The sequence below is a fragment of the Ranitomeya imitator genome, chromosome 5 (genome assembly GCF_032444005.1).
Source record: "Ranitomeya imitator isolate aRanImi1 chromosome 5, aRanImi1.pri, whole genome shotgun sequence".
In the NCBI taxonomy this organism is placed as follows: Eukaryota; Metazoa; Chordata; class Amphibia; order Anura; family Dendrobatidae; genus Ranitomeya; species Ranitomeya imitator.
Genome location: NC_091286.1, coordinates 145,730,293 through 145,750,101, shown reverse-complemented (window position 1 = coordinate 145,750,101; position 19,809 = coordinate 145,730,293). Strand labels below are relative to the sequence as shown.

Below are 19,809 nucleotides of genomic sequence, written 5' to 3'. Positions count from 1 at the left end.
GGAAGACCAAGAGTCACCTCTGCTTCTGAGGATAAGTTTATCCGAGTCACCGGCCTCAGAAATCGCAGGTTAACAGCAGCTCAGATTAGAGACCTGGTCAATGCCACACAGAGTTATAGCAGCAGACACATTTCTACAACAACTGTTAAGAGGAGACTTTGTGCAGCAGGCCTTCATGGTAAAATAGCTGCTAGGCAACCACTGCTAAGGACAGGCAACAAGCAGAAGAGACTTGTTTGGGCTAAAGAACACAAGGAATGGACATTAGACCAGTGGAAATCTGTGCTTTGGTCTGATGAGTCCAAATTTGAGATCTTTGGTTCCAACCACCATGTATTTGTGCGACGCAGAAAAGGTGAACCGATAGACTCTACATGCCTGGTTCCCACCGTGAAGCATGGAGGAGGTGGTGTCATGATGTGGGGGTGCTTTGCGGATGACCCTGTTGGGGAGTTATTCACAATTGAAGGCATACTGAACCAGCACAGCATCTTGCAGCGGCATGCTATTCCATCCGGTTTGCGTTTAGTTGGACCATCATTTATTTTTCAACAGGACAATGACCCCAAACACACCTCCAGGCCATGTAAGGGCTATTTAACCAAGGAGGAGAGTGGTGGGATGCTACGCCAGATGACCTGGCCTCCACAGTGACCAAACCTGAACCCAATCGAGATGGTTTGGGGTGAGATGGACCGCAGAGTGAAGGCAAAAAGGGCCAACAAGTGCTAAGCATCTCTGGGAACTCCTTCAAGAGGGAATAAGGGAGGGTGATCTCCACCCCCAGACTCCACTCACTTGACCAAGAGAAATCTCTGTAGGAACCTCAGGATGGCCAGGATTCTGCCCTTCCATGCTACACTGGTAAAGGAGATCCCCCATGAAGTGAAATAAATAGATACTTCTCACCTGGCTTTCAATCTGATTAGTAAGGAGAAGGATCTTTACTCACCTGCCGCTTGTTATACATAATTTCAGCCACTAGTCCACGGGGAATAGCTGTAACACAAGTCAGTGGAGCTTTCTCTGTGCTCACTCCCGTAACCCATAAATGCGGTCCATGCTGGAACGCATGCCATGCAATAGAGGTATCATCTGCCTCTCCACCGAAACTGGAAATCTGCTCCACGCTGGAACACATGTTGGGGGCGCAACAGACCTGAATCTCCTGTTCCCACGTGTGCTGCAGGAAATAGTTGTGAGGAAGAGGAGAGCCCTTCTGAGGGGGAAACTGCTGTCCAGGAGCTCCTGCTCAACATGGAAGACTGAAGGACCTCTTCCTCGAGAGGTTTTGGCCCCAGGACCATACCACAGGAGGAAGGAAAGGTCCTGGGTTCACATCCCACCAACAACATCTACAAGGCATTTGTATGTTCTCTCTGTGTTAGCATGGTTTTCCTCCCACACTCCAAAGACCTACTTATAGGTAATTTAGGTTGTGAGCCCCAATAGGGGCAGTCAGTATGATGTTTGTTATATGTAGCTGCTATATCAGCAAGCCAAATAAGTTTACTGAATTATCCATTTTTACAACCCTTTTGAGATTGGCGTGATCAGGAAATATAGCTTTGTGTAAGGTTTTAGTTTTGTAGCAAAAGCACAAATTAAATGGAAGAGGGTGGATAAGAGGAATGCAAAATACTTTATTAAATGGCAGAAATTAATACAATGAAATTGGGGTTTGAAATGTAACAATTTTCAACGCTTGTGTTATATGTTGAAACTAAAAGACAAAGCAAGTCAAAAAGGCGGCTAAATTTTTGACAACTGACATAGAAAACTAAACATGACTTCAATAAACTAATTACAATATACTTACATTCATGTAAGTGTTTTGTGCGTATTTCCATCTAAGGACGCAGACAGACGGCAGTAATTCTTGTGCGAGGATTGCATTACAATCCTAGGGCTGACAGTCGGCTCTCCTGACCCGAGTGTGATAGCTGCATAGCAATACATCACGCTGTCACGCTCAGGTCGGGAGAGGGGGTGGGGTGGGTCGGCCAGTCTGTGCACTGCGATACGATCCTTGCACGAGAAATATGGCCGTCTATCTGCCCCCCAATGCAATCTATAGATTACATTTTTAAATTGTAGTGCAAGCGAGATAAAAGCGGCATTAAACATGTCCCGCTTTACTATAATAAAGACCATTCTGCGTTCTAACCATGGGGCAGATCAAATAGTAAATTATTAATCGGATATAAAACAAAAAAAAATTAAAGGGAAATGAGCAGAGGAAAAAAGTAATTGATTTTGGAGGAATGTAGTTGTTCTCAAGGCACTTGTATGTTCCATAGGAACAAGTGCCTTCTGAAGGGTTCAGATTTGAAGGCTTAGCTTGTTCTTTCAACACACATGGCAATGCCCATGCCACCACCAATACACAGAGCAGCAACGCCTTTCTTCCCACCAGTTCTCTCTAATGCATAAAGAAGAGTGACCAAAATACGACAGCCAGACATCCCAAGAGGGTGACCAAGCGCTATAGCTCCTCCTTGTATGTTAACCTGCAGAACAATCAAAAAAATATAAATGTATAGGGTTAGCAGTAAATGCTATAGTGCCACATATATTAAAATAGTAATTATCCTAAAATTGCACCTAAATGGTAAATGTTGATCTAAATTGCCCCACAAGAAAAAAAAATATTTATACAGATTCACATAGGTGAAAGGTGTTTGCCAAAAGCTTATGTTTTTCAAAGGGTTCCTACTAGTTAAATACCGCTAAGGCTACGTTCAGACTAGCGTTGCGCGCCGCTGCGTCGGCGACGCAACGCACGACGCACACAAAAACGCGGCAAAACGCACGCAAAAACGCTGCGTTTTGCGACGCGTGCATCGTTTTTTTGCCGACAATCGGACGCAAGAAAAATGCAACTTGCTGCGTTTTCTTGGTCCGACGCTAGCGGCAAAAAAGACGCAAGTGTTGCAAAACGCAACACACAAAAACGCATGCGTCCCCCATGTTAAACATAGGGGCGCATGACGCGTGCGTCGCCGCTGCGTCGCCCGACGCTAAGGCGACGCACACTAGCAGAACGCTAGTGTGAACGTAGCCTAAGTGTCAGATTTCCATGTAATGGAATTCTTTGCGGTATCATGGGGGTCTGGGTGCTGTATATAAGATTGTGGAAACCAGCACTGATCAGAGTTCACCATGTTACTTATATATTCTGGAAAATGACCAACCTTATCGGGGTTCAGTCCTAGTTCTTTAACAATTGCTATTGCTTGTGCTGCAAAAGCTTCATTAATTTCAAATACATCCACATCATCCAGGCTCCATCCTGCTTTTTCAACCTGTAAGATACAGCAAGCACAGGTCTATGTGACGCATTGTTATTGAAAAAAATGATTGATATTTTCATGACCTTATACACAACCTCTCGCATCTACAGCCAATTGTCATGTTCACATTTACATTTTTCCCCCCTCTCTTTCAAGAACTTTATTTTTCCATCTACATAGCCTTATTATGGCTTATTTTTTGCAGGACGAGTTGTAGTTTTGATTAACACCATACATTTTATGATATAAGATGGGAAACAAATTTCAAGTGGGATAAAAGGGTAAAAAAAAAATGCAAATCCACCAGTGTCTTTTGTTTTTGCAGTAATTATTGTATGGTAAAAGTTACCTGGCAGCACAATTCTCCAATAATTCTCCAGGACAGTAGGATTACAGCAAATACCAAATTAGCATAAAAGTTTAGAATTCCCCCCCCCCCCCCCATCACAAAAACATTCTAAACAATCTTAACCAACCAATTTCCATGTAACATTTTTATCTTCCTATCGATTGAGCTGTGCAAGGGCTTTTATTGCCGCTAGTTTGGGGTAAATATGTAGCTTTGGTCGCTTTTTATTGTATTTTTTATTTTTTTTTAGGAATAATTAATAAAAAATGCAATTCTGGCATTTTGATTTTTTCTCTTTATGGCATCTATTGTATGGTTTAATTTTATAATTTTGACAAACCGTAATTTTATGGTCATGGGAATTTCAAATATTTTATTAGAGATAATAAAATGGCGTTTCAAGTTTTTATTAATATTTTCAAAAGCTTTCTTCAGTCCATTTAGGGAACTTGAATATAGTAAAAATGTAGCTCTCCTATGAAGTTCAGCCTAGGACTGAGCTTCACAAGAGTACAAAGATGGCAGCAAAGGTGCTCCCAGCTGCCATTGTAGATAGTCATGAGCAGCAGCAAACCATCCATTTAAAATGCTGCCATCGGAGACTGGCAGTAACATTTAAGTGGTTAACAGCAATTGGAGCTCAGCTCTCAGACAGAGGTCGGCTATGTAATAACTGGCATCAGACACAGTTTCGATGATCTGCTTTTAGTCATATATATTCATTTCTGTGGACCAGATAAACATCCTTTTTAATGGCAATAAATTACATAATTTCACATAAACCATTATTTTTAAACACTTCAAAACATATCACTCAAGAAGCTACGATGAATTGGGCATCGGTGGGTCCTCAAGACTTCTAGATTACTGTTATTTATTTGATTTAAAAAAAAAAAAAAAACCACACAAACTTACAGCTTTTTTAATAGCAGGAATTGGACCAACTCCCATTATGGATGGATCCAAACCAGCTTGGGCGGTGCAGACTATTTGTGCCATGGGTAGAAGATGTCTGCGCTGTGCTTCAGATTTCTTCATAAGTATAACTGCTGCAGCTCCATCATTTATACCTGAGAAGAAGGCGGGCTTTATTATTATTAATGTTACAGAAATTATAAGATTATAGGATGGACTAGAAATATTACATTATATATCTCTGATCCTACAGCAATAAGTGACATTTTTTAGATGTTTTAACAATTTTTTTTTTTAATTAAAATATTTAGGTCCGAATGCACGGTTGCTGATGTATATAATGGTTAAATGGTTTCCCATTGTAGGGACCCTCAAACAAAATATTTTGAGACCAGAGGCATTACTAACTATTCTGTTGGCAGCTTCCACAGGTAATCCCAGCATGTGTTGAGGCTAGTGATGGGCAAACATGATCGGATAATGTCTTATCTGAGAATCTTGGGCGTGCCCGTATATTAATGTTTGAGTCTCTGCGGCTGCATGATTTGCGGCTGTTAGACAGCCTCCACACGAGGGAAATACGTAACAAGATGGCAATCCCCACATGTTGAGGCTGTCTAACAGCTGCAGAGACTCAAACATAACATACGAGCACGCTCAAGATGCTTGTACAACACCCGAGTGTGCTCAGATAAGGAGTTATCCGAGGCCGTTCGCCCACCACTAGTTGCGGCTCTTTAAACAGTCGTGAATCATGCAGCTGCGAGGACTCCAGTGTTATCCGAGTATCTTGGGCGTACTCAAATATATTGGAGTATGCGCGAATAACACGATAACCGAGCAGGCTGGCTCATCACTTGTCACTTGCTCTGGGCAGCCATTTTATAGCCCAAGTTGCTGTGAGACCACTTGTGCTGGGCTTGTGAAGTTATCAATTCCTGACCAGCAACAACAGACGTCACCAACTTCAGAGAAAGTTACGGTATCGTACCGACAAGTATTACTTCTGTATCAAGGATTAAATAAACAATGGTGTGTGTGTGTGTGTCTCCTTCAGACCCTGGGAACCATAGACGATACCTTCCGATATTTGTGTCCCATTGACTTGTATTGGTATCGGGTATCGGCGATATCCGATATTTTTCGGATATCGGCCGATACCATCCGATACCGATACTTTCAAATATCGGACGGTATCGCTCAACACTACTTACAGTAGAATAAATGTATACACATATATATAATCTATATCTATTATAAGACATATGTATATATGAGACATATGTATATATATATTATTACTTCATACAGAGCTAGATAGCTTTAAAGCCGGTAATTCAATTACCGGCTTTTGCTATCTCCTTCCTAAACCCGACATGATATGAGACATGGTTTACATACAGTAAACCATCTCATATCCCCATTTTTTTGCATATTCCACACTACTGATGTTAGTAGTGTGTATATGCAAAATTTGGCCATTCTAGCTATTAAAATAAAGGGTTAAATGGCGGAAAAAATTGCCGTGGGCTCCCGCGCAATTTTCTCCGCCAGAGTAGTAAAGCCAGAGACTGAGGGCAGATATTAATAGCCTGGAGAGGGTCCATGGTTATTGCCCGCCCCCCCCCCCCCCCCCACCTATCCATTATTAATCCAATACTAGTAAAGGGTTAAAAAAAAAAAAACATTATTTAAAAGTATTTTAATGAAATAAAAACAAAGGTTGTTGTAATAATTTATTCTACGCTCAATCCTTCTGAAGACCCTCGCTCTGTAACAAAAAAAAAATAAAATAAACCAACAATATACATACCTTCCGAAGATCTGTAAGGTCCCACGATGTAAATCCATCTGAAGGGGTTAAAATATTTTGCAGCCAGGAGCTCTGTTAATGCAGCGGTGCTCCTGGGTGCAAAACCCCGGGGAATGAAGGTAAAGTAGGTCAATGACCTATATTTACCTTCATTTGCGGTGAGGCGCCCTCTGCTGGTTGTTCCTGGAGCGTGGGAACTTTCCTAGAAAGCTCCCAGGCGCGAGTTCATATGAGGACAACCAGCAGAGGGTGCCCTCATCTCGAGCCTGGGAGCTTTCTACTGACACTATATATATATGTTTTTTTTGTTTTGTTTTTTAAACACATGGATCCCTTGTATAGCCGTATGTCGGTTTTGCAAGCCTGCGAGAAAAACACGCAGTACGGATTACATACGGAGGATGCCATGCGCAAAAAACGCTGAAACACCCTGCCTACGGAGGAGCTACGGACCACTATTTTGGGGACTTTTCAGCGTATTACGGCCGTAATATACGGACCGTATTGTCTTACGCTGAGTGTGACGCCGGCCTAAGAGGTCAATGGTGTTTTCTTGGATCAGGTGATAAGATAAAATTTGTCTCCAAGAAACAAATATTACTATTGAACATTCACGATATCTGACTAAACCTTGGACCCAGTAGATCTGTTACTCATTTGCTTTCTTTTAGAGAGGCATCTTGCTCTTAATTCTTTTCGTTTAGATCGTTTACAAACTTGATGAGACACTGAGGGACACTTTATATTTGTCCATGAGTAAATTAATACAAGTCCTTCAGGATTTTATGTATATATAATCCTCCACATGTGGGAACCTGTGCGCTCCAAAGGAGCAATTCGTTTTGCTTAACACTACCACTCCTCATATGTTTTCTGCATGGGAGGTTTTAACCAGACTTTGCACCCAACGATACGGAAAAAATTGGAACAGCATCCAATACAAACTCACATGTTGTGCAAAGCTCTCCCAACAAGCAATCCAATGGTCTCCAAATATAAGGTAAAAAAGAGAAAGCAGCACAAGAAAATAGAAAAAAAGGTGGACTTTATTGCCTGAATGGAGTGGCGACATTTCGGATGTAGTATCCTCTCTCACTGCTTGAGAAAGGATACTACATCCGAAACGTCGCCACGCTGTTCAGGCAATAAAGTCCACCTCTTTTTTCTAATATATATATATATATTTTAGAAGAAGAGGTGGACTTTATTGCCTGAACAGCGTGGCGACGTTTCGGATGTATATATCCCCCCGATTTATGTCTCCTTTGTTTCACATGGTCCCCATAGGATTTCTGATCATAGCCCAGTCATCCTGCTACAATTTGGTTATCTGTCTATAAAGCCACACTGGACAGTTCACCCCTTTTGACTTCTGAATGGTAACGATAGAAGCTGAGCGGATATGGAATTCTACCTTAAAGTTAAAGGGACTCTGTCACCTCAAATTGGCGGGATATTTAAATGACTTTTTACCTGTCCGATGAGCGGCCTTTCATCTTCCTTTATCCACCCCGGCCATCCCTGTTGTCCGCAATATGTTAGTGAATTAGAGTACTTGTGCTCCATAGTTGGTGCGTGCACAATGCAATCTTCGGTCGCGCACGCGCAGTATGCTTTGCCCAACTGTGGGCAAAGCCAAAAAGCATTACTGCGCATGCGCCCGATGTCCTGGAAGTATTTCGCTGTGTTGAGGGACATAACTGCGCATGCACCCGCACACTTCTGCTTTTTGGCTTTGCCCGCAGTTGGGCAAAGCTTCCTGCGTGACCTAATATTGCATTGCGCATACGCCAACTATGGAGGACAAGTACTCTAATTCACTAACATATCGCAGACAACAGGGACGGATGGGGTGGAGAAATGAAGATGAAACACCGCCCATCGGACAGGTAAAAAGTCATTTAAATATCCCGCCAACTTGAGGAGACAGAGTCCCTTTAAGGATACTGATCTAAATCCTTCACTTTGCTGGGATACGATTAAAGCGTACATAACAGGATTCCTGAGATCCTGTATCGTTTATTAAGCAAGCAACAGTGCAAGAGGAGGCGTCATTAGAGTCTTGGGTCAAGGAGGCTGAGCAGCAATATACGGTATTCAGGACGCCTGTGACCCTAATAGGCTGAATGCTCAGGTTATATAGTCATGAACTGATTATTAGCTACAAAAAGTAAAACTTTTCTGTGCTAAAAACATTTTTAACAGGGTAAGCAGAATTGTCATCTCTTGACACAGAATAACTAACTAAGGCCGGTTTCACATTAGCATTCTGTGGAGCTGCAGAGGGCTGCGGACTTCATCTGAAGCCCCGCCCTCGGCTGCACCTCAGCCACTAGCCCTGCCTACTTCTGCATGCGGCATGCGTACTTATCTTTGACATTAGGTACGCAGGTCGTGCGGCTGTATGCGGATGCTTCCGCATGCGTCGTTTTGACGATGCGGCGACCAGCGTAGGAAGCAAATGGTAGCAATTTCTTTTTTTTCTCCGCATCGTCAAAACGACGCAAGCAGAAGCATCCGCATACAGCCGCACGACCTGCGTACCTAATGTCAAAGATAGGTTTGCAGGCCGCATGCAGAAGTAGGCGGAGCTAGCGGTGGAGGTGCGGCCGAGGGCGGGGCTTCACAGAGGAAGTCCACAGCCCTCCGCAGCTCCTCAAAACGCTAGTGTGAAACTAGCCTTAGTCCTTAAAATACAAGGCATAAAGAGTATGATAATTATGGAAGCGGTAGCAATCACTTCCAGGTTTTGAGAACATTATTTTACCCTGTAGAAATCTACTAATGACAATTTCATAGATAAGGTGCTGGAGTACTTGCTATTACATTCATTGCATTATCCGTGAACCATGAGTTCACGGCCCATTGACTCCTTTTATGATGCATCTAATATTGCGCTTTTGAAGCCAGATAAGAATTAGACTGCGCCTCATATAGACCAATCTGCCTGGTTAATGCAGACTACAAAATATGGACCAAAATCTTGGGCAACCCTCTACACCAGTGTTTTTCAACTAGTGTGCCGCGACACATGGTCGGGTGTGCCGCGGGGAACGGGAGTCAGCTGTTCTCTGTGCCGACTGTCAAGCTGACAGCCGGCACAGAGAAGCTGCAGCGCGCCGGCTCCCGGAGATCAATTGTACTCGCAGACATCTACCAGCTGCGAGTACAATTGAGGCTCTGACCGCTGGGTCAGAGCGACGCCAGCAGCGTGATCAAGTCATGTGATCACGCTGCTGACGTCACTATCCGGCACGCAGGAGACAGAAGACACTTGGTGGTAAGTGCTCCTGTGCTGTGGAGCTGAAGACACCGAAGATTCAGCGTGGGGTGGGTTTATGGGGAGTATGTGGGGGGGATTTATTAAGTGTGTGGGGGGGGATTTATTCAGTGTGGGGGGGGGAGGATTTATTCAGTGTGGGGGGGGGGGATTTATTCAGTGTGGGGGGGGATTTATTCAGTGTGTGGGGGGGATTTATTCAGTGTGTGGGGGGATTTATTCAGTGTGTGGGGGGGATTTATTCAGTGTGTGGGGGGGGATTTATTCAGTGTGTGGGGGGGGATTTATTCAGTGTGTGGGGGGGGATTTATTCAGTGTGTGTGGGGGGATTTATTCAGTGTGTGGGGGGGGTTTATTCAGTGTGTGGGGGGGATTTATTCAGTGTGGGGGGGATTTATTCAGTGTGGGGGGGGATTTATTCAGTGTGTGGGGGGGATTTATTCAGTGTGTGGGGGGGGGATTTATTCAGTGTGTGGGGGGATTTATTCAGTGTGTGGGGGGGATTTATTCAGTGTGTACGTGGGGGGGGGGGGAACTGGAATTTATTTAGCATGTGTGGGGCAGGGTGCATTTATTCTGTGTGGAAGGGGATGGATTTATTCTATCGGAAGGGGAGTGGATATATTCTGTGGGGGTGAGTGGGGAGATGGGGGTGGACACAGTAGCGAGTGCTGACAGTACTGGGAGCAACGGTGATGGGATGTGTGAGGACAGTATGGGGAGTCGGGGGAATGTGTGAGGGGGGGAATGTGTGAGGAGGAAATATGGAGAGAGCAAAGGGGTATGTTAGCAGAGGGGGGGGATGTACAGGAGGAGGCTATTAGAAATGTGTGCAGACAGTATGGGGGGATGAAAGTGTGAGTGGACACTTAATAGATACTGAGTAGTGCGAGGGTAACAGCCAGGAGGAGACAGTATGCCAAGTAGGAGGAGTGTAATGAAGGGGCACAGTAGAGAGACTGGGCTCTCTATGAGGGACACCGTATGAGAAGGCAGTGTGAAGTATAGAAAAGAGAGAGAGGGTAGTGTGGATGGCATGTACCATAAGAGGGACAGTGAGGGTCAAATTATGTGCTGGGAATAAAGTGAGGGGCAATTATTTACTCAGGGGCTCAGCCTAGGGCAGATATTGTTATTCCGGAGCATTATAATAACACTGCTATCTTTAAGGGTGTTGTGTCGGGATGTGCTGCAGAAGACAGGAGAAGATGGAAGTCTGCAGAAACGAGCTCTGCCGGTGGATGAGAAGAGTCATCATGGCATCTGGACAAGGTGAAGATGAAAAGAAAGAGGCGACTCCACAAACAACGTCATCTATCAGGTACCTGGATGTAAATGTGTTTTTTTTGTGATACTAATTCTCATTTTTATTTGTTAGGAACATTAAAGGGGGTGCTGATGACTTCGCCTCTTTCTTTAAACAGAAGATCGATACGATCAGAGAAAGCTTTGGCCCACAGCGCCCACTGCCCCTCTTAGCTGCTCAACCCTGCTCCTCCAAAACCAGCTTCTCCACCATGACAGAAGATCAGCAAGATCAGCTCTCCACCCTCCTGTCAAGATCACACCTCACCACCTGCACGCTTGACCCGCTCCCATCCCACCTCATCCCTAACCTTTCCACGGTCTTCATCCCAACCCTAACGCACCTCTTCAACCTCTCACTCACAACAGGTGTCTTTCCCTCATCCTTCAAGCATGCCAAGATCACACCCATCCTCAAAAAGCCCTCCCTCGACCCATCCTCTGTGTCTAGCTATCGCCCGATATCTCTTCTCCCTTATGCCTCCAAATTGCTGGAGCAACACGTCCATCTTGAACTGTCCTCCCACTTCTCCTCCTGCTCCCTCTTTGATCGGTTACAATCAGGCTTCCGTTCCCATCACTCAACTGAAACTGCCCTAACTAAAGTCACCAATGACCTACTAACTGCCAGGAGCAAGCGACACTACTCTGTCCTCCTTCTCCTGGACTTGTCTTCTGCCTTTGACACTGTAGATCACTCCCTTTTGCTACAAATCCTCTCATCCCTTGGCATCACAGACTTGGCCCTTTCCTGGATCTCGTCATATCTGACAGACCGAACATTCAGTGTCTCCCTCCCCCACACCACCTCCTCACTTCGCCCCTTGTCAGTCGGTGTTCCTCAAGGCTCTGTTCTAGGACCCCTACTCTTCTCCATCTACACTTTCGGCCTGGGACAGCTCATAGAATCCCACGGTATGCAGTACCATCTCTACGCTGACGACACGCAGATCTACCTCTCCGGACCTGACCTCTCCTCCTTGCTTACCAAAATCCCGCACTGTCTGTCTGCCATTTCAGCCTTCTTTTCTGCTCGCTTTCTACAACTGAACATGGACAAAACAGAATTCATCATCTTTCCCCCATCTCACTCTACCCCTCCACCAGACCTATCCATCAATGTCAATGGCTGCTCACTATCCCCAGTCCCACACGCCCGGTGCCTCGGGGTGATCCTCGACTCTGCCCTCTCTTTCAAGCCACATATCCAAGCCCTTGCCTCCTCCTGTCGTCTCAAACTCAAAAATATTTCCCGGATCCGTGCTTTCCTTGACCGCAACACTGCAAAAACGCTAGTGCATGCCCTTATCATCTCCCGCCTCGACTACTGCAACCTCCTACTCTCTGGACTCCCCTCTAGCACTCTGGCACCACTCCAATCCATCCTACACTCTGCTGCCCGACTAATCCACCTGTCCCCCCGCTATTCCCCAGCCTCTCCCCTGTGTCAAGCCCTTCACTGGCTTCCTATCGCCCAGAGACTCCAGTTCAAAACCCTCACACTGACATACAAAGCCATCCACAACCTGTCTCCTCCATACATCTGTGACATGGTCTCCCGGTACCTACCTACACGCGACCTCCGGTCCTCCCAAGACCTCCTTCTCTACTCCCCTCTCATCTCTTCTTCCCATAACCGCATCCAAGACTTCTCCCGTGCTTCCCCCATACTCTGGAACTCTCTACCCCAACACATCAGACTTGCGCCTACCATAGAAACCTTCAAAAAGAACCTGAAGACTCATCTCTTCCGACAAGCCTACAGCCTGCAGTGATCCTCAACCTACTGAACAGCCGCACAGCCAGCTCTTCCCTCTCCTAGTGTATCCTCACCCACCCCCTGCAGACTGTGAGCCCTCGCGGGCAGGGTCCTCCCTCCTTATGTACTCGTGTGCCTTGTTATCTGCTCATGTTTAATGTATTTGTCTATATTTGCCCCGTATTCACATGTAAAGCGCCATGGAATAAATGGCGCTATAAAAATGTATAATAATAAAATAATAATAATAATGTCCAAGGTTGTGATGAGTCTGCAGTCATACTATGTGACTGCAGACTTCTGAATTCTCACAGTGCACACTGCTATCATAATTCTCTGATGTTGGTGATTTACATACATGCGGTCACGTGCTGACTAGACATGTGTGGCCTCATTCAATGAAAATGAATTGACTGAGGCCGGACACGTCTAGTTAGAATGTGGCCAGAAGTATCCAAATCACATACTTGTGCTGTCATGACCGTCCACTCTGGCCACCGGCAAGGGAGAATCCTAAAAGTGTGCAGTGCTTACGCTGTGAGAATTCAGAAGCCTGCAGTCACATAGAATGACTGCAGACTTTCATCTCAAACCTGGACGCACCATTTTGTGCCATTTTGGTTGGTGGTGTGCCTCGGGATTTTTTAAGTATAAAAAGTGTGCCGCGGCTCAAAAAAGGTTGAAAATCACTGCTCTACACTATCCATCTGGATCACATGGCCTTTATGCCTGGGAAGTCCACTACGATTAATATTAGACCAATACCGGCATTGGTTCAGCTAGGCAGGGCTGATGATCGTTTGTGGACTTTGGCCTCACTAGATAAAAGGAAGGCCTTGGAATCACTGCAATGGCTCTACTTCATAGCCTGCTTATCTTTTGGTTTTGACCCCAAATTTTCTACCCTGTCAACTAATGTTTGTGTCAGCAATATTCCATCTGCCACTGTCCCATTACATAGGGGGACCAGACAGCGGTGCCCACTATCACCTGACCTTTTTGCAATTGCTATTGAGGCAATAGCTATTCACCTCCATAGTAACCCTTCTGTATGGGGAGCTGAACTGGCCAGTAGAATAAATTTAGTTCATCTATGAGAGATTCACATTATTCTTTGCCCTATGCCATAGAAGTAATTGATAAATGTTCAGGTATATCCTCCATGTTAATTGGGTAAGTCTGCCTTAGGGTATGTGCACACATCAGGATTTCTTGCAGAAATTTTCCTGACAAAAATCAGACATTTTTGCCAGAAATCCGCATGTGTTTTTACCGCAATTTTACCGCGTTTTCACGCATTGTTTCCCAAATGCATAGAATTGTGGGAAAAACGCAGAAAATCCGCAAAATAATGAACATGCTCATTTTTTTACCGTGATGTGTTTTTTTCGTGGAAAAAAATGCATCCATGTGCACAAAACATGCAGAACGCATTCTAAATGATAGAATGCATAATGTCTGCATTTTAATGAGTTTTTATAGCGTTTTTAGCGCGAAAAAAAATGCGAAAAAAACCTGAACGTGTGCACATAGCCTTAATGTACCTATTCAATTCTCAGATAACTATTCCCCCTCCCTTGAAGTTCGGGCAATGTGTACAATAATAATGTACTTTGTTCATTTGCAAAACACCTTTGGTCTCCCAAGCTCATACAGGTTTAGGTACTTTAAGCTGAGACATGTCTTGATCGCATAGTTCAATAAAACCCACCATCTCTATCTCATTGGTATTCTTAGAGCCCAGGGCCTTAACCCCTTAGTGACCAAGCCAATCTTGACCTTAATGAACAAGTCAAATTTTACAATTCTGATCACTGTCACTTTATGTGGTTATAATTCTGGAATGCTTCAATGGATCCCACTGAATCAGACTGTTTTTTTGTGACATATACTGCATCATAATGGCAATATTTCTTTGATACGACTTCTGTGTTCTGTGTCCCTATCGGGGCATAAGTCCTAAATACCCCGCAAAACGGGTCCGGATGCATGCGCCTACAGGCCAAAAGACGAATGGTGATGACAGAGCGAACAGGGACACAGAACGCAGTGTGAAAGCACCTTTTTCTAAGTCAGAAAAACAATATTCTGCATTGGATGGCTGCCAGATGCCTCACTATTAGCAGATGGTAGGTCCTGGTTAACAATACTAATAAGAGAAAGTTATCCTTTAGAAAATGATATGCCCAGCAGAATTTCAAAAGGTCTGGGGTCTTTGGGTCAATTGTTTCCTAACCCTTGACACTCACCTATCGCAGTAGTGACATTTCATTCTCGTCGTGGGTTGTTTCCCCTTCCTTCATCTCACCTTGAAGGATTGTAAATCTGATACCAGCACTGGCATTTTGCTCATGGCTTGGGTAGGATAATTGGTCCTGATGTATTATCTATCTGAAGAGTACTTTATATTTTTCTGCTCCCTGTATATGTTCTCCCAGGCTGCAGTAATTGGACTTCTATTTTTGCATATGTGACCACTTATTTGTTTTCAGGTTGCCAAAAAATCATAGTGACATTAATTTCTTATTAATATACAGTACATATGGTATGTTACCAAGAATTGTAACAATGGATGTGCTCAACCTCAGTTCTAGATGTGTGCCCAATGATTGTGTAAATATTACTTTTGTTTGGCTACGTTTGCTTCAAACTTTCTATGCTGAAACACAAAAATCACAGTATTCTCATGGAAACAGACCCCCAACTGTAAAACAAGTACTGGTATTACCTGAGGCGTTAGCTGGGGTTACAGTACCAGTCCCATCCTTCAGGAAATGGGGTTTTAATTTTGCCATTCCCTCTAAACTGCTTCCATGTCGAGGAAACTCATCAGTTGTGACAATCACAGGGCCTGTAAAGAGTGACAAGGAGAGAATACAGATTCATTTGTTATGCAGCACCTATACATTCTCCAAATATTAGAAATGCAAATACATTAATATTGCTATGGTCATGCAGGGCATGTTGGACAGTAGGACATGGAATCACTTAGGTATGTTATAACACCGTAGATCAGCGCTATTTCACTACCGAGTCACACGGCTTGTTACCTTTTCTTGAAGGAACTTCAACAGGTACAATCTCCTTGTCAAAATATCCCTCTTTCTGTGCAGTTTCAGTCCTTCTCTGTGATTCGACTGCCAGCAGATCCTGCTCGTCCCTGGAGATTTTCCACTGTTTGGCCACATTTTCAGCTAAAAAAAAAACAAAAAACAAACAAACATAGCTAATAACTGTAAAAATGATTGACTATGAATAAGGCATCATTAAGATTGCGATAGACAGACCGACCGACCTGCATATATAATAGTACACGAGCTATCCGTGAAATACAGGTATAGAAGACCAGACCGTGTTAGTTGGGAAATATGTCAACAGTTTACAGTACAAAAGTCTTACCAGTCACTCCCATATGATACTTGTAAAATGCATCATTAAGGCCATCACAAAGGATACTATCCTGTAAGGACACATCCCCGGCTTTCACACCTGCTCGCACGTGCACTATATGAGGGGCCTGAAAATAAAGTTGAATTGCTGAAATCACAGTAGTTATACAGGAATTGGCTTACTATGCACATGGAAAGTAACGTAATTGTCATTTCTAACAGACACTGTTCCTGCCACGGACTGGTGAACCTTGATGTCATCATAACGGTATATTTCACCATGAGTGTAGTACTAGTGCATCTACAGTATGTCAATAGAACTATTAAACTTGTTTTATAGCACCCAATATTTTCGGGGGTTATACATATGGTAAAGATGCAAACGCCATTTACAATACATAACATACGTAAATGAATATGAAATGTCAGTTACAATCCAACATTAAAGCACCACTTGTGTTATTTTTTATTGCTGCGGTGGAGTGGCGCTACTAATGTATGTTATGCTCACTGCCCCCAGCCTTATACTTGCTTCATCTTTTATCAGCTCCGCTCCACTCTGTCTCCAGCAGTTTGAGACCTGCCGAGTCACCCCAGAAGTGATCCAGAAGTCATAAAACAATACGAGTCTACGAGACACTCATCCTGGCACTCAGGCTTGCAATGACAGCATGTGACTGTTACATCTGACTTCCAGCCAGTTAAAAGTTGCGGTCATAGAATGGCACCGCGGGACCGGAGCAGCGCTGATGACAGCGGCTGATAAGTATATGGGCTCGCTCCCACTTGTTATGTAAATACATGAGTGCAATCAGATATACAATTTTTGTTTTGCACTCATCCAAATGTTATCCTGTACGACAGCTCACATCTGAGATTATTTTTTCATGCCGATTCGGCACGTGAAAACAATTGCAGCCTGCTGCGAGAATGGGAATCAGATTGCACGCACCTATTTAAGTCTATGGGTGCGTGTGAAACAGCGGACTGCACTCTGATGTCACCCGCACACAGTGCAATTGCCGCAGACACCAACAGCAAAATATAAAAAAATAAAAACACTGGAATGTTGCTTTAAATTAATGAATGACTGGGCGACATCAGTGAAAATATCAATCATGAGGAAAGCCTTTTTCCTATACCAATTTGGAAGTCAGTTGAAAAACAGATTTGGATGGCAGCTTGCAGTGGTGATACACTGGTCACTACTCCACAGACTGAATTCATGTAGGGCTGTTTGGCCACACCAGGACTACACTGCTGTCGATTCAAAAAGTCATTTTATGCTCATACACCCATACCTGGACAAAAGCACAAAGCTGCAACATTACACCAACAAATGGTCACAATATCCTTATACTTTTAAATATCTAGAATAATGTGAACATTTTCTCTGAACGCCATACATATTCTTACCTGACTCATATTCTCCATACCACCGGCCACCACTATATCAGATTCCCCAGTTATTATAGCTTGAGCTCCAAGGCTAACAGACTTTAAGCCAGACCCACAGATCATTTGGCAACTCCACGCTGGAATAGAGTAGGGAATTCCAGCACCCACACTGGCTTGACGGGTAGGGTTTTGTCCAGTACCTAAAATATATATGTATATATTATATATAAATATACACACAGTTATGTGAAAAAAGTGTTTGCCACCTTCCTGATTTCAGTTATTTTGCATGTTTGTCACAAGTAAATGTTTCAGATCAAACTAATGTAAATATTAGAGAAAGATAACACAAGTAAACACAAAATGCAGTTTGTAAATGAAGGTCTTTGTTATCAAGTGAAAACGAAATCCAAACCTACAGGGCCTTGTGTGAAAGGGTGATTGCCCCCTATGACCTTAAAACATAAGTTAACTATGGTTTATCACATCTTTGGGAAGAGTGGTTCAAATTCCCTAGTCACACGTGGGCCCGATGACTGCCACACTTGTTCTCAATCAATCACTTAAGTAGGACCTGCCTGACAAAGTGAAGTAGACCAAAAGATCCTCATAAGCTAGATATCATGCCGCGATCCAAAGAAATCCCGAATCAAATGAGAAACAAGGTAATTGAGTCTGGAAAATATTATAAAACCATTTCTAAAGCTTTGGGACTTCAGCAAATAACGAGAGCAATTATCCACAAATTGCAAAAAACATGGAACAGTGGTGAGTGGAGGAGTGGTCGGCAGACCAAAATTACCGTATATACTCGAGTATAAGCCGACCCGAGTATAAGCCGACCCCCCTAATTTTGCCACAAAAAACTGGGAAAACTTATTGACTCGAGTATAAGCCTAGGGTGGAAATGCAGCATTTACCGGTGAATTTCAAAAATAAAAATAGATCATTATTTCCCCATAGCTGTGCCATATAGTGCTCTGCACCGTTCATATTTCCCCATAGGTGTGAACCATATAGTGCTCTGCACCGTTCATTGTGCCCCCTAGCTGTGCCATATACGGTGCTCTGCACCGTTCATTGTGCCCCATAGATGTGCCATATACGGTGCTCTGCACCGTTCACTGTGCCCCATAGCTGTGCCATATACGGTGCTCTGCACCGTTCACTGTGCCCCATAGCTGTGCCATATACGGTGCTCTGCACCGTTCACTGTGCCCCATAGCTGTGCCATATACGGTGCTCTGCACCGTTCACTGTGCCCCATAGCTGTGCTGTGCCATATACGGTGCTCTGCACCGTTCACTGTGCCCCATAGCTGTGCTGTGCCATATACGGTGCTCTGCACCGTTCACTGTGCCCCATACATAGCTGTGCTGTGCCATATACGGTGCTCTGCACCGTTCACTGTGCCCCATAGCTGTGCTGTGCCATATACGGTGCTCTGCACCGTTCACTGTGCCCCATAGCTGTGCTGTGCCATATACGGTGCTCTGCACCGTTCACTGTGCCCCATACATAGCTGTGCTGTGCCATATACGGTGCTCTGCACCGTTCACTGTGCCCTATAGCTGTGCTGTGCCATATACGGTGCTCTGCACCGTTCACTGTGCCCCATAGCTGTGCTGTGCCATATACGGTGCTCTGCACCGTTCACTGTGCCCCATAGCTGTGCTGTGCCATATACGGTGCTCTGCACCGTTCACTGTGCCCCATAGATGTTCCACATAAATTTGTGCCGCCGCAATAAAGAAAAAAAAACACACTCACCTCCCTTGATTGCAGCTCCCGGCGTCTCGTTCCGGCGCCTCCATCTTCCCGGCGTCTCTGCTCTGACTGATCAGGCAGAGGGCGCCGCGCACACTGTATGCGTCATCGCGCCCTCTGCCTGAACAGTCAGAGAGCAGAGACGCCGGGAAGATGGAGGCACCGGCCGGGAAGATGGATCGGCGCCCGGCGGCTGGAACGAGGACAGGTGAATATGCTATACTCACCTAGTCCTGGCGATCCTCGCGCTGTCCCCTCCTGTCTTCGGTGCCGCAGCTTCTTTCTCTATCAGCGGTCACCGGCACCGCTGATTAGAGAAATGAATAAGCGGCTCCGCCCCTATGGGAGGTGGAGCCGCTTATTCATTTCTGTAATGAGCGGTCCCACGTGACCGCTGAAGAGAGGAAGAAACTGCAGCGCCGAAGCCCGTGGGAGGGCAGGGACAGCGCGAGGATCGCTGGGACTAGGTAAGTATACCTCAGCGCCCTCACCCGCCGACCCCACCGCTACCGTGACTCGAGTATAAGCCGAGGGGGGCACT

General features: G+C 44.7%; 1 protein-coding gene across 1 annotated transcript in view; it reads right to left on the bottom strand.

Annotated features, from left to right (window-relative positions):
* Positions 1–1,623: 1,623 nt before the first annotated feature.
* ACAT2 (acetyl-CoA acetyltransferase 2) overlaps positions 1,624–19,809 on the bottom strand; it is a 38,131-nt gene continuing 19,945 nt past the window's right edge. The window contains exons 3-9 of the mRNA XM_069769198.1: positions 17,520–17,701; positions 16,114–16,231; positions 15,765–15,908; positions 15,443–15,565; positions 4,558–4,712; positions 3,195–3,305; positions 1,624–2,510 (exon numbers count right to left, since the gene is read on the bottom strand). Coding sequence (XP_069625299.1) covers positions 2,337–2,510; positions 3,195–3,305; positions 4,558–4,712; positions 15,443–15,565; positions 15,765–15,908; positions 16,114–16,231; positions 17,520–17,701 — 1,007 coding nt within the window. The 3' untranslated portion in view covers positions 1,624–2,336. The remainder of the gene's footprint in view (positions 2,511–3,194; positions 3,306–4,557; positions 4,713–15,442; positions 15,566–15,764; positions 15,909–16,113; positions 16,232–17,519; positions 17,702–19,809) is intronic.